The sequence below is a fragment of the Ammodytes marinus genome (genome assembly GCF_949987685.1).
Source record: "Ammodytes marinus genome assembly, chromosome: 15".
Taxonomy (NCBI): domain Eukaryota; kingdom Metazoa; phylum Chordata; class Actinopteri; order Uranoscopiformes; family Ammodytidae; genus Ammodytes; species Ammodytes marinus.
The window spans coordinates 2642042-2658286 of NC_137219.1; the positions used below are offsets into that span (position 1 = coordinate 2642042).

At 39.8% G+C, this 16245-nt stretch overlaps 1 protein-coding gene across 1 annotated transcript in view; it reads right to left on the reverse strand.

The window, feature by feature from the left end:
• Positions 1 to 2192: 2192 nt before the first annotated feature.
• Positions 2193 to 16245, reverse strand: part of brf1a (BRF1 general transcription factor IIIB subunit a) — a 125831-nt gene continuing 111778 nt past the window's right edge. Inside the window, exons 18-19 of the mRNA XM_080041833.1 lie at positions 7027 to 7183; positions 2193 to 4491 (exon numbers count right to left, since the gene is read on the reverse strand). Coding sequence (XP_079897959.1) covers positions 4454 to 4491; positions 7027 to 7183 — 195 coding nt within the window. The 3' untranslated portion in view covers positions 2193 to 4453. The remainder of the gene's footprint in view (positions 4492 to 7026; positions 7184 to 16245) is intronic.

The window sequence follows — 16245 nt, forward strand, 5'->3', positions numbered from 1 at the left end:
GTAAGACGGCCGTTTACAGAGCCTAGGTTATGTATAAACACTGGATTCTTTTTCAGTGCACAAACAGTATGGTATGATGAGGAGATATTATCCGATTTTGAAAAAAAGTGATTTAGACAATAAGCGTTCTCCAGAATCACTGACTCCACGGTTAACATACACATCTCACATATTTTTTCTAAGATTATTTTTTGGCATTTTCAAGCTTTATTAGACAGTACAGAGTTGAAATGGGGAGACAGAGACAGAGAGAGAGAGAGAGGGGAGGGGGGATGACCTGCAGTAAAGGTCCACGGGTCGGATTTGAACCCTGCGACCACTGCAACGAAGGCCGGAGCCGATATGGTACGCGCTCTATCCACTACACCACTGGAGCAGCCCGAGACATTTACATTATTAACCCAACCATTTAAAAGAGGTTGAGCAGCAGAACTGGACAAACTTAAACTAGCAAACAAATGCAGGTCAAGTTTTATCTATTAACTGACACAGAACTAATAATGCTTGTAACTGCTCTGTGTGTGTGCGCTGATTGTGCATACTGTCTGTTCTGTTGTTGCTGTTGTGCTCGTAAAGAAAACAAAAATCCAATAAATATGTTTGTAAAAAAATAAAATGCTTGTAACACTTATTAAAGCTGAGGTATGTGATTTCTGATTGGTCAAAGTTAACATCCGATTCTCTGTTCTTATTGGCTGTTGGGACTGTCCATTCACTTTGGCACGACTTTGTTGGTGTAGAGCGTGTCAGGGAGGGACCATAGGGGAGGGACCAAAGAGAACAAGTGGAGCGGTTGAGGTATTTGGATTTGAACGTCTGTCCCAACTGCCATTTTCTCCCCAAATCCTCCACCCCAGCTTTAACTGTAAAGTATCCGTTTGTCTCACCAGAGAAGTATGTGCGTGTGACGGCTCAGAGTACAGTAAAGGATCTGAACTCAAATATCTCCTCAGTTTCACGTTGCAGTGATTGACTCATATGTCTAAAGAATCGCTTCACACTCAAACCTGCAGACACCCAATACCTCTGGAAACAACAATAGACACACACACACACACACACACACAGAGAGAGAGACACACACCCGGACACGGAGAGACACACACACACACACACACGGAGAGAGAGAGAGACACACACACACACACACACACACACACATACAGAGACATACACATTTACAGACACACACACACACACACAGCTGTGAAAGTGTATTGGTGTTAAATGATCGTGCATTATTGTGAGATATCTATTCTGATAAAGAGCTATTGTTGTTGGTCATGAACAGTTCAGACAGAGTTCACACTTCTACACAAAGGTGGTGGGTACAGGAAATACAGAAGAGGTTATTCTTGAAGGTTGTTGTCTGTCTGTCTGTCTGTCTATCTTTCTATCCATCCATCCATCTATCCATCTACATTATCTATCTATCCATCAATCTATCTATCTATCCATCTATCTATCTTTCTATCCATCTATCCATCCATCTATCTACAGTATCTATCTATCTATCTATAGTATCTATCTACAGTATCTATCTATCTATCCATCCATCCATCCATCCATCCATCCATCTATCTATCTATCTATCCATCCTTCCTCTCTATGGAATACTTGCTTCTGTCCGTGTTCTCTCAATCAAACAACTTGGAATTATAGTTTAAAACTTGAAATTGAACAGCCAACTCAATAACGTTGTTAAGGGTGTATGTGTGGTCCGGTCGTTAAGCAGGTATTTGAAAGAGGCAGTAGTAAGGAAATGTGAGCCTGTGTAGCCAATGAATCAAACTTAAATAGCGACTGTGGCTCAGTTGGTAGAGCGGGTCGGCTGATGATTGAAGGGTCGGCGGTTCGATCCCCGCCCTGCCACCTTTGTCATGGTTGTTGTGTCCTTGGGCAAGACACTTCAACCACCTTACCTAGTGTGAATGTTGACAGTTAGCCTGCTATCGGTGTATGAATGTGTGTGTGAGAATGGTAACGTGGGAATGGGAACAGGTCTCCCTTGAAAAAGAGTCTTCGGTCTCAATGGGATTTACCTGTAGAAATAAAGGTAAACAAAAAAAATATATAAAAAAATAAAAATTAAATAATAATAAAAAATGTAGTGTGACAGCTAAAAAATGAGCCAAAACTTTTTTTCTTTTTTTTCTTTTCAGTGAAATCTTTACTGTAGCAGCAGAAATGCACACGACAATATGCAGATGTAACATCCTGACTTCGTAGCAGCTACACAGGGCTCAGTCCAGGTTCATAATCAAAACGTAGCCTCCGTAAAACACTGCTCTGTCCACAGTGAAAGGGCCACTATCTCCTTCACCTCCCAAGTTCCACTTTTCTCCCAACGAAAAATCATAAAAAGCGAAAATAAAATAAAAATATATTCTCAAATTGAGTTTTTCTTAATATTTTTTTGAAAATTTAGTGGTGCAGAGAATGTATTTACTTCCTGGTTTTAAACGCCTCTGTAGGCTTGACAACCTGAAGTATATTTAACAAATGACACAATCTCTTAAATTACCCAAAGAGGAACCAACCCCATTTTGAAAAACTATTCGGAAGAGCCCAAAACAATATAAATAGTTACATAAAAAAACCATCATTCAGAACATAGTCCTAATTCTCTAACTTGATCTTGAATTAAAATCTCACTTTTTATTTTTTTGATTTGATTACATGTCAGCTAATATTGGCACAGAACCAAGGATCTGCTTAAAGGTGCAGTCAGTGATTCTGGAGAACGCTTGTTGTCAAAATCACTTTTTGTCCAAATCAGTGAATATCTCCTCACGATCGGCTACCTGTCTGTACTGTGTGTGCTGAAACAAATCAGGGGGTTAATACACAGCCCAGGCTCTGTAAACTTGTATGTAAACAAAGGGTATGTACATTCAACATGTCCATTTACGGAGCCTAAGCTTTGTATTAACGCTGGATTATTTTCAGGGCACACACAGTACGGACAGGAAATATTCACTGAATTTGACAACAAGCGTTCTCCAGCTTTCACTGACTGCACCTTTAAAAAATTTATCGAAAGGCAAATTCCCAGTTATACTTTGGCTTAAGCTGAGCAGGCAGCTTGTGGATAAGGCATTCATATCTACATATTGATCTGAGCAGCTATAGGTTATTTAAATAATCAACCTCACGTGAAGTGCAAAGAAAATACTGATAATGGCGATTGATTTCATGCTACCTGATAGTTAAACGTTTGTGTTTTTAAAGGCCTACTTCACCAGTGGGAATATGAAGGTGTATTGAACTCTGAGATCCTGAGTGTGATGTCACAACTGTGCAAAATGCAGGGTTAGACAGTGAGACCATAAAACACTCTTTCTGCCTTTTCTCAGGCTAGGATGAACCGATTTCTAAAATAGTTGCATATTTATACTACATAGGATCTCAGAGTTCAATACACCTTCATATTCCCACCGGTGAAGTAGGTCTTTAAGTACATGTGATGGTAGGGGCACGACAGTATAGTTCACTATAGCGTTGAGTCAGAAAGACGTATCAGGAGGTATCTGAGGACGTTGTATAGTGTTAAAGTACGTGAGTGTTAGGATTAGGATGCAATATCTTTACATTTCACATTTTGTCCGGCTTTTTTTTTTGTTGCTACATTATATATTATACACTCCTCAAAACATTGACAAAAATCTACGGTGGAAATGTTGTGATGTAGAATGGACACAGTTGGTTTTTAAGATGTCAACAATGGTATACTATAGTTTCAGCAGCATTTAAATGACTATATTTCAGTGTAAAGCAGGTCTTAAGTATACATTAAAATATAGTCTTTTAAAGGTGGAGTCAGTGATTCTGGAGAACTCTTGTTGTCAAAATCACTTTTGTTCAAATTCAGTGAAGTTCTCCCCACGATCCGCTACCTGTCCGTACTGTGTGTGTGCTGAAAAAAGAAAAATCCAGTATTCATACACAGCCTAGGCTCTGTAAACTGCTAAGTGGCGGAGATATGAGGAGATATTCACTGATTTTGACAAATTGATTTTGACAACAAGCGTTCTCCAGAATCACTGACTCCAACTTTATACGCTGTTGAAAAAAAATAGTTAAATGGAACAGTCCTATTTTAACCTCTATGTCCTTAATGTCTTCTGAGCTGCAAATCAACAGTTTATTACATTTATCGAAATTGATAAATAAACTCTCTCATTTCCACTTAACCATCTCGGTCAGAATCCAAGCATTGCATCCGCCCATTTCAGTTGAAACCAAAATGGGACAGAGAGCGTGATTTTGTTTTCATAGTTTGTTTTGCTTGCACACATCGTCCCATTCATTCCAGATGGGACGTCCTGGTTTCCCCTCAGCATCACAGCTACCAATCTGTAGCGGAAGCCATTTTGGGTCCTTGGTCGTAGAACATTGGATAAACCTAAAGGGCTGAGAATTTGTCCATAACAGTTTGGGATAATAACCGCTGCTAGAATCCATCGTCGTAATCACCATCGCAGCCATAGTCTAAAGGATGAGACACAGAGAGAAGGGAGGGATCAGATAAATAAAAGATAAACATTTAAAGGGGCACTGTGTAATATGACATCATCTAGAAAGTTCTAGAAAGTTCTAGAATGCAACGCTCCCTTGGTAACCCCACCCCTTTTGAACAATAACAATTCTAAATTCTGAACAATGCACCTGATGACATTCCAACCAACATGGATGCCTCCATAAGACCTGCCTGCTCAATGTACAAAATGTAATATCAATATTTGTAATTCTCCGCTCAGGAGGATAACTCAGATTATTGGCAGAGGTGATTTTACACCAATGAGGACATATTTATGAATGAGAATATTGATTTTAGCTAATACATTACTTAAAATGTTACACAGTGTCCCTTTAAAAAAACAATATGAAGTTGGTGTTAAATTATAAGCTGTGGTTACTAACCTTCCACAGAAACAGGGTGGTAACAACAAAGATGTCAGAAAAGTAGGATTTTTTTGGACACAACTTGAGATTTGTTGGAGTGGAACTGAGTAATAAAAACTTGACACAGTTGAGATGTTTTGTTATTCTAGTGATTGAAGAACAGCAGTAACTAGTAGTAACAGTTAAAAGAGTATTGACATAAGTCATTCTGTGTATTACCCAGTGAAATAAACCAAAAATGCAACATGCAAAAGTAAAACATGTTGTGCAGTAAAATGGTCTCTCGTCTTTATTTTTTTTAATGGCTGTGTAATACAAAAATAAAAAGTTTAAATGTGTTCTATACCAGCTCCCGTTGCTGCTCTGAGTGACTTTTGACCTCACTATGGGGGTTGTGTGTGTGTGTGTGTGTGTGTGTGTGTGTGTGTGTGTGTGTGTGTGTGTGTGTGTGTGTGCGGCGCGTCTGTTTGTGTGTGTGTATCTGTGTGTGGGTCATCAGTATGAACTAAGACTTTCTCTACAGGAATCAATTAAGAAACTTCGGGACATTTTTATTGCAGCAGAGTCGCGACCTTTAAATCTTAAACAGCCAGAGACAGAGAGGTGGAGAAATGTGATCTAAACCGAGGGCTCATTAACACACACACACACACACACACACACACACACACACACACACACAGAGACACACAGAGACACACACACACAGAGACACACGCGCAGAGAAACACAAGCACACACACACACACACACACACACACACACACACACACACACAGAGAGACACACGCGCAGAGAAACACACAGAGACACAAGCACACACACAGAGACACAAGCACACACACACACACACACCCACTCACCCACACTCACTCACCCACACAGACACAGAACTACACGCACGCACGCACAGAGACACACACACACACACACACACACACACACACACACACACACACACACACACACAGGACCCAGAGTGACACTTTCATTAAAAAAGTCATTCTAAGTATTTCACAGTCCAGACAGACGGAGTTAGAATGAGAAGGAGACAGAGCACAGAGCACTGAGTCACATTAGTATTGTGATGCCACTGTTAGTTGTCAGCACAAAACTAATGTTCCAATCATCAAGTCGTCCAGACAGAAAATACTTGTTTTACTTTTGAATTAAAGAGTGTGATTGTGTTGTTAGATTATTTTAGACAATAAAATTAAAAAAGAAAGAAAAAAAAGGCTTTATTTCCCCTGGTTCTAGAGAGAAAATGTTTTACGTGACGTCTGTCTGAAAGAACATTTCTAAATAGGAATGTTGGATAGAATTGTGATGAACCAAACTGCCATTAAAACATGTTTTTTTAGTTTATTTAATTCCTTTTTGAACTTGAAAATAAATTAAAAACTTTTTTAAATTTGACGCTTTTCGGCAGCAGAGAGATCCTTTTTCTTTCCCATAGTGCTTGAAACATGTGGCCTGCTTCATAATGAGGAACGTCCTTCTTACGTAGATTTCCTTTGATTGGGCTCACATGGCAAACTAATTATCACAGGTGTATGAGATTGATTTCAATGATCCAAGGTGCCCTCAGACACAATATCATACATGAGTTTTATTGAAAAACTAAAAATTAAAAGGTGCAGTGTGTAATATGACATCATCAAGAACCCTGGGTAACCCCAACCCTTTCGAATAATAACAGAAGCTACAGTGGCCTTCAAGGACAAGAACAATTCTAAATGTTAAACAATGCACCTGATGACATTCCAACTATGACACTTTCAAGATGGCGGCACTAGGCCTTGGTCCAAATTATGCAGAAATATGGACATATATGAGACCCTTTCTAAGGGGAAAAAAATTATTCAAAAGTTTTTTTCAGCTATTATGCACTAAATTAAATGTACTTATGGATATTATAATTACTTTCTACAAAATCTGCTAGGAAATAAAACCCCAAATTCTACACACTGCAGGTTTAAATGTTTATGACACTTCAAACCAATTTGCATAATAATTTGGAACACAGTGTAAAAATCACTGTTGAACAAATGAATGGATAGAGTTGTTATAAACCAAACTGCCTGTACCATTGACAAAGCATTTGAAATCTTAAACACGTACCGTTGCTTCCCATTAGACTCATGGCGCTAACACAGGGCTCCTCTTCCTCCTCCTCTTCCTCATCGGCGACATCATCATACGCGACCGGTCCACTCTCCACTAGCACAGCGTTAACGGGGTCTCCCGCGGGCACCGGCAGGGGGTTGGAGTTGGCAATCTGGGAAAAAAATAAAACGGTAAAGAATGTTGGTTGGCCATTGGGGCTGCTCCGGTGGCGTAGTGGATAGAGTGTGTACCATAATGGCTACGGTCTTTCGTTGCAGTGGTCGTGGGTTCAAATCCCGACCCGTGGACCTTTATTGCAGGTCATCCCCCCTCTCTCTCTCTCTCTCTCTCTCTCTCTCTCTCTCTCTCTCTCTCTCTGTCTCTGTCTCTGTCTCCCCATTTCAACTCTGTACTGTCTAATAAAGCTTGAAAATGCCAAAAAATCATCTTAAAAAAAAAAATAAAATAAAATAATGTTAGTCATAAATAGACTATAATGCTATAATCAATCAATCAATCAATTTTTATTTATATCGCGCTTTTCATACTCATGAGTTGCTTTAAGTGCCTTACAGAGATTGAAAACAACACAAAAGTTAAAAACAGAAAATAAGGGAAAAAAAAGGAAAAACACTCACTTTTGTAATGATTGCACTAGATTAGATGTTGAACTGCATTTTGTTGTACTTGTTGTCCTTACTTGTGCCAGTCGAATCTAATCTATTCTAAACGTGTGATGTCGATTTATTTTTTGGGGGATTTTTTATATTTTTCCTCAGCGCGACACCAGAGTCCCCCAGGGAAATCTAAACTAGATATGATCTCATATGCCAACACACCGCTTCCCTTTGAAATGACAAAAATAGTAAATATATAGTGTAGTATGGAAGTGTGTGTGTGTGTGTGTGTGTGTGTGTGTGTGTGTGTGTGTGTGTGCGTGTGTGTGTGTGTGTGTGAGAGAGTGAGCTTCAGGGCACACAGTGTAGAGAGGACATATTACATTTTCTGAAGCATCCACACACACTTATTTATTTATTAATTTTTTTCCACGTTTTTACCGTCTATTTTTTAATTTTTTATAATATACTTTTTTGACTTATTTATTTTATTTACTGTACTAAGCTTCTGCTTGTGACATTAAATAAGACAACATAACATACTTGATAGTGTCACTACCTCTATGAATGTATGTCGATACAAAAATAAAATACTAATTTCATTATAAAACAAAACATAATAAACATAGTGTAGTATGGCAGTGTGTAGTGTGAGCTTTAGGGTTTTTCATTTAATCTGCACATATAACTAAATACAGCATCAGCATCTGAGCGTGACCACAACTTTTATTATCTCCATATCTACACTTTCCTTTCATCTCCTTATGAATTCTGCGTTTGAAAATCTGCCCATTCTACAGTTTTATTTTTAAACTAAAAGAGTCACGAATTAAGCGGAGCCTCGGGGCCGAATAACACCCTTCAGAGTTCATAGAAACGATTGTGAAATTAGAAATGAAAGGCTGAGGGTGAGCGTGGGGGCAAACATTTAATTGGAACCTCTTATGTTTTGTATTTCACCCTGGTTACTTTGTTTTAGTCGAGCTGTTAAACGTTCACGCATGGATGTGATGACTTTACAACCTTCATTTTATTTTTTTTTATATACAGGTAAATCCCATTGAGACCGAAGACTCTTTTGCAAGGGAGACCTGTTTTCCTTTCCCACGTTACCATTCACTCACACATTCATACACCGATAGCAGGCCAACTATTGACATTCACACGAGGCAAGGTGGGTGAAGTGTCTTGCCCAAGGACACAACAACCATGAAACAGGTGGCAGGGCGGGGATCGAACCTCCAACCCTTTGATCATCAGCCGACCCGCTCTACCACCTGAGCCACAGTCGCCCCAGTTCATGGGCAACTGAAGGTGATTCAAGTGGGTTTGAAATGAGGGCCGAGTTCCAAATCACATACTCGCTTTTATACATACTACAGCTGATCATATTTAGTACTTCCCTGCTATTTAGTATGGTAGAAAAATGTTAAGTATGTCCCAACCACATGTAGTGAGATGCAGCATGCTTAAAAATACTTGGATGCCCTACTTACTACATCCGGTAGTGATTTTTAGTGTGGAAATCATCAGCTTTTTTTTGGGGCGATTCTGACCCACAATCCAGTGCACACCGTAAATTAGGTCACATTAACGGAGCCTATGAGTGAAAACAACAAGCGATGAGACGGATATATAAGCAAAAGGCAAGTTCAAGGAGCCATGTTATGATGAAATAAATAAGTATAAGTATGTCCTAATTGTAGCATACTGCACGCTAACTACATGCTCTTTATGATCAGCTGTAGTGTGTAGAAAAAAATAAGAGACAGTATGCCGTTTGGAATGCAACCTAAAATAATCTTTCCAGTTGTATACTTGAAGCCAAAAATACAATTGAGCTGTTGTTCTTAGGAACTAAAGTTGGCCTGAAAATGATGGTCGCAGTGAAATAAACAACTGCTGTAGTAAAGAGTAAGAGAGTAAGAGTAAGAGTAAGTGAGTGTGAGAGTGTGTGCGCGTGTGTGCGTGTGTGTGTGTGTGTGTGCATGCGTGTGTGTGTGTGTGTGTGTGTGTTGGTTTAGAGGACAGCGAGACGAGAACATTAGATATATAACAAATGTCATTGAAAGAAAGTGCTAGTATGAAAGTTCCATTTCCCATATTGGCACAGTCCCAGTCCCACCAAATAAACTCTACAAAACTCAACTGAAAAAAAGCACAGAGAAGTCCACTTACAGGCTACATTTCCATCCTTTTTTTTCCTTCACTTTTCAAATGTCTCGTCTATACTTGATGTATTTTAATCTTGATGTATTTCATGACCCCTGTAAAGCACGTTGAGGGGCCTTGTGTATGAATTGTACTATAGACATAAACTTGCCTTGCCTTTCCTTGCCTATGTCACTGTGTTTCCATATGTCACTAAGTAACTATTTAACTCATTATTGATAGAACTGATATGCGAGCTATGAAAAATATCCTCTCTTTACACTAAACCACTATATTGGAATATTGTTTGTGGCCATGGGGGTTGGACACAAAATAACAATGACAGTGCATATGACGCTTCACTTTTTCCACATTTCATTATGTTACAGCCTGGAAATAACGCTGGATTAAATTAATTTACACCTTTATACACCTTTAATGTACAATATACAGCAAAATGAAGAAATGTAAAATATGGGGGCGCCCTTAGCTCAGTTGGTAGGGCGTCCCCCCCATGGGCCTCGGCCAGCAGCGGACCCGGGTTGGATTCCAGCCCGCGGTCGTTCTCTGCATGTCACTCCCCTCTCTGCCCCATTTCAAAATGTAAAATGTACAATATTAAGGACATTAATGTGCAGAATGAGGATAAGACATCTCCGGAAAAAATTAAGAGACCAGTCTGGATTTTTCTTAAATCTTCATCTCTACATAACTTATTGAAAATGCTCTAAATGACAAAAAATTATTGGAATTTGGTAGAAATGTTGTCAGTAGTTAATATAATAAAACCAAAATGTTAATTCTACTCAAACATATGCCTATAAACAATCAAACGAGAGAGAGAGAGAGAACATTTGGAGTGGTCTCTTGATTTTTTCCAGAGCTGTACATCTACAGAGGAAGCCCAAATCTCCTTCAGTCTTTCCACAGCGGCTCAAAGTGAAGCCGCATGTTATCACTTTGCTTTCAGCCAGAGCTCATTATAAACTGGAGCAGAAGCAGGTGGAGGGTCCACAGTGTGACGGAGAGATATATTCTCTCCATTCCCTGCTGATTCTACCTCCTCCTCCTCCTCCTCCTCCTACCATCTCTCCATCCAATATACCTTTCATTTCCTCCTCCAGCATTTATTTAAAGCTACAGTGCGTAACTTTTTCATATTAATTAAATGTCGGTTACATTCAAGCCATCGCCAAACGAGTTGACACAAAGTTGATTAAGCCTATTATCAGCTCCACAAAACTATCTTTGTATTTCTCAGTATGGCAGCGTTTACGAACTGGTGTCGCCCCCCCTACAGACACTGGTGCAGGAGCTCAGAAAAATCCGAAGAAGAGCCCAAGAAATACTACTGCTTTGAAAAAACCTGGACGTACAGCAGAAGGTATAAAATCCATGTGCCATCACTGAAGGCTTTACCTCATGTAGATGCACCAACAGAGTACTGACTTAAGTATTTCTCATCGGGAAAACAGAAGTTAGGCACTATAGCTTTAATGCAGAAAGGGAACCAACAACTAAACATTTTCTGGGGGGGGGGGGGGGGGGCTCCAAACCTAAGCCCATGGATATACTGTTTGCCCAACGATTATAAAAACAGTGGAGCCCTGCTGTTAACAGAAGCTGGACGCCTTACTAAGAACCAGTGAACACAGGCGGTAAGTCTATTTAAATATATATACATTCAAATGAAAACATAAGAGTATAAACGCAGTGCTTCAGACTAATGAGGAAAATATGCCTCAGACGTGAGCGCTTACTGGAAATATTTACACAGAGATAATGTTGCACTACACACACATCCTGGTGTGTGTTGAAAGCAGACACTTAAACTGTGGAGTATCTACACTTACACTTATGACACAGTGTTTTATAGCTTCTGCTGCCTCTGTGTGTGTGAGTGTGAGTGTGTGCGAGAGTGTGTGTGTGTGTGTGCATGCGTTCGTGCCTGTGTGTGTTGTTCTGTGTGTGTGTGTGTGTGTGTGTGTGTTCTCATTAACAGTAAAAATGCAACTGAAACCAACTCCAGGTTTTATGTGTGAGAGGATGTTGACACCCGATAGCCTGTAGTTACTCACGCATGGAACAACTGTCAGAACAACGCTTGTATAAAAACTCTCCTACTCAGCCATGTCTTTAAGTGTTTTATGGACGGCAAAAATAGTTTTTTTAAGCCCTGGTCAATTGAGATGTTTGTCTATTTTGCTTCCATAATATGTCTTCTTTCATACTAGTATAAATCATAGGTCCAACATGTACATTTAGGTGTTTATTTGACTAAACCTTGTCTGTTTGCGTCTGTATATTTCTCCTATACAACCATCTTTTAACGGTCATTATCTCAACATTAGTTTTTTTCAATACTCTGAACCAAAAATCGCAACTTCTAAATCACTTATATCTACTAAACTTTCCATATTAATTCTTAATTCTTAATTGTCTGATTTATAATACATTTTGTTCTTTAAAGGGGCACTGTGTAACATTTAAAGTAATGTATTAGCTAAAATCAATACCCTCAATCATAAATACGTCCTCATTGGTGTAAAATCACCTCTGCCAATAATCTGAATTATCCTCCTGAGCGGAGAATTACAAATATTAATATTACATTTTCTACATTGAGAGGGTAGGTCTTATGGAGGAATCCATGTTTTTGATGAGGTCATATTACACAGTGCCCCTTTAAAATATGCAGAAATGAAGAAATGCATTTGTACGCTAAATTAGTTTCATATTGACACATTTGCATATTTATTCAAATATTTTCTGAAATTGTACTACAAACCAATAACTGTCTGAATGCAAGTAATCAACTGGCAAAGTGATGTGATGAATAATAAAATAAATCTCCACTCAGGCTGTCTAAGAGGTAAGGCCACACTCGCCCTGCGTTCCAAATCACATACTTTTTCTTTCTACTACACTACACTACATACTAAAGTACAGAAGAGTTTTAGGGCCACGGGAGAGAAAAAAAAATCAGAGAAGGAAGATTTTTTTTCATTATGTCGTGAAATGTCAAGAATAGAAAGAAAGACGAATACTCCAAAATGCTATTGGAGTTAGTGGGGCATTTATGTAGTTTCAGCATTCTACGATTGACGTGCCTGAATTGGGAATTCCTAAATCTTTTTCTGGCGTACTAGATAGTAGGGAAGTATGGGGATTGGAACACAGGGTCTGCCTTTGTTTGCCCTTCCTCTCACTCCTTCCCTACACTCAGGGCCTTCACAGCTCCTACAAAACCCTGACAGGGTCTTAAAAATAAAAACAGGCCTTAAACTTGAAGATAAAACCGTCTTAAACTGCTCTCCGAGAAGCGCCTGTTTTACCGCCCTGCAGGGGAAGGGCTTCTGTTGGCCTCTTGTCTGCTTTTTTCTAGTAGCCTGGAAATCCAGACCCACATCTAGAAATACCACTGCAAGCTAATTGGATAGCACTACGACCAATCAGAGCAATGAACAAGGTGACGTCAGCTAATATTTTTACTTTTGCCGTATGCTGACCAAAACTGCAAATACACATTTCCTGCTAATGAAAGATTTGAGTGCCAGCACTTTCTTTTTGCACTACTTGCACTTTACTGTCAATTTATAACTGTTGTACTTAACTTATTGCTGCACAGATATTAATACTGTGCATACTGTATATTTATAGACGCATGTTGCTCAGACTGATGCTTGCACTCTGGTAAGACCCACCTACATTTTGTTGCATTGTAACCTGTTACAGTGTAATGACAGTAAAGTGAATCTAATCTAATCTACTGTAATCTAAAGCCCTCCTACCAAGTACAGGTGCTGTCTGCAGTGGAAATACAAGTCAAATCGAGGTTTAACGTGCCCTGCTGTACCGAACTGAAGCGAACTGTGTTGTTCAATGGAAACATGGCAAAAAGTTACTGATAGAGGCGCTCCGGTGGCGTAATGGATGGAGCGTGTACCATATTGGCTCCGGCCTTCGTTGCAGTGGTCGCGGGTTCAAGTCCGACCTGTGGACATTTACTGCAGGTCATCCCCCCCCCTCTTTCTGTCTCCACATTCAACTCTGTACTGTCTAATAAAGCATGAAAATGAAGCTTGAAAAGGCCAAAAAAATTATCTTAAAAAAAAAGTTACGATATGTGTCCTATCTGCTTTACTCTAAACCCAGCCATTAGGTCTTTTGAACAGTTCATTTCTCTGATAGTCCTCATTTCAAATCTACCCAACTTTCCCCCAGCCGTCTACAGGGAGAAATAGACCAGCGTTTAGAACTGTGTTGGACCCAAATTCAAATCACAGGTACAGTAGCTTTAACATGGTCTTCAAAGTCTTTAGTGAAGTCATTTGGCGTATTAAGACTTCATGTACAGACGCAGCTGCAGCTTTTTATTCCACCATATCTCATTTTAGCACATTTCTAACTGCTCCTTCCTCCCGTCATGCTTCACACAGCTACTGATCTTTCTTATTTCTAAAGATTTTGTACTTTTTTTTTCCACCACTGATGCTATGTCCCGTCTGATGGCTCCTTTCGGCCAGAAGCTGCAGGCAAATGCACAATATCTTTTTCGAGCAGTGGTTAATTTTGAAATATTTGTCAATGTTGTTTCCATAACCTAAACCGAAAAATTAAACCTAACTAACGGTGGTTTGTCTGATCTTAAGGTTAAGTTAAGTTATCTTTATGAGTCAATTGTACACAGGACACATTGAAATTAATTTTTTCACATATCACCTCTCAAGTTACCACACTCCAGAGGGGGTCAGAGCGCAGGGTCAGCCGCAGTACAGCGCCCCTGGAGCAGTTTGGGGTTAAGTGTCTTGCTCATGGACACAATGGTAGAGATGGTGGTGCACCGTAGATGTGATAGCAGCCACCACTAGTTTTACTACTAACACACTCCTGTCCATGGTTACTGGGAGGAGGAACCAGAGACCTCATGGTTACTGGGAGGAGGAACCAGAGACCTCATGGTTACTGGGAGGAGGAACCAGAGACCTCATGGTTACTGGGAGGAGGAACCAGAGACCTCATGGTTACTGGGAAGAGGAACCAGAGACCTCATGGTTACTGGGAGGAACCAGAGACCTCATGGTTACTGGGAGGAGGAACTAGAGACCTCATGGTTACTGGGAGGAGGAACCAGAGACCTCATGGTTACTGGTAGGCCCCTCTTCCTCTAGGCCATTCTACCACCTAAGATGGAGCAGCTATTGATTGATAAATAAATAGGCTATTGTTACTAAACCAAACAGTGAGTTGTCTGTGTCGGGTCATACCACTAACCCCAAATTAGCGTGTTCACCCGGGTGTGACGTTCACATCGATGCCTATCGGAAGTGAAGCCAATTAAAACCTGTGTCTATTGCAGAGCTATGTGACCCTGGAGTGAAGGGTGATTGCACACTTTCACACTGACGGATAAAAGCCGGATGTTAGCGGGTTTAAAAGGTGCTCCGAGGAACTTTTAACTTGTGGTAATTTTTGAACCCCCTTTGGACAAAAGCGGTAGAGTTTTTACTACACCAACTGTTGTTCCTGGGTGAGCGTATACCCATGACAAAGGCATTAAGAAAAACGATATAAAAATAGCATTCTTTGCACTGATGGTCCCGTTTGCTGTTACACGTAGTTTATGATCAACAGAGGAAAAATTTGACTGTTTCAAAAATATTTTAAAGTTCCTTGTAGCACCTTTAAACAAATCTTTAGCCCAATGTGAAAAGGGCTTAAGTTGAGGACATAGAACCTTAGAACCTTCTCTATTATATTCTCTTCATTTACTGTTCTCCCTTTCCAAATCTCTCTCTCTATTCCTCATCATTTCATCATTTCACTTTATGCTCCATTCCCTTCCAGTCTCCAAACCTCTCTCCTCATCTGTTCTCGTTAATTCTTCGCTCTGCTGCCGTTCTCTCTTTCCCGAAATTCTCCCTTTTTATATTTCCTCTCCTCCTCCACATTCCACACTATCCCTCCCTCTCTCTCTCTCCCTCCCTCCCTCCCTCCCTCAATCAATAATGTAGTTGAAGAAAGCAGGGTTGACACGTGGGGTCATTTCAAACTGAGCACATACAGCCCAGGAAAAAAATTAAGAGACCAGTCTGGATTTTTCTTAAATCTTTATCTCTACATTACTTATTGAAAATGCTCTAAATTACAATATTTTTATTGTACGTTTTGTAGAAATGTTGTCAGTAGTTTATATTATAAAACCAAAATGTTCATTCTACTCAAACATATGCCTCTAAATAGTAAACCAGGAGACAGTGAACATTTGGAGTGGTCTCTTCATTTTTTCCGGAGCTGTATAACAGATTATTATTAGGTTTTAACTTGGTATGACCAGCTCTTAGTGACTTCAATACACCCTACAGATTCATGTCAACAGTACGCTGCTCAATTCATTCTAACACAAAATTAGCTATGTCCCTGCCTCTCTCTTCCACTACATTCCTTCCCATCCCCCATCCATATC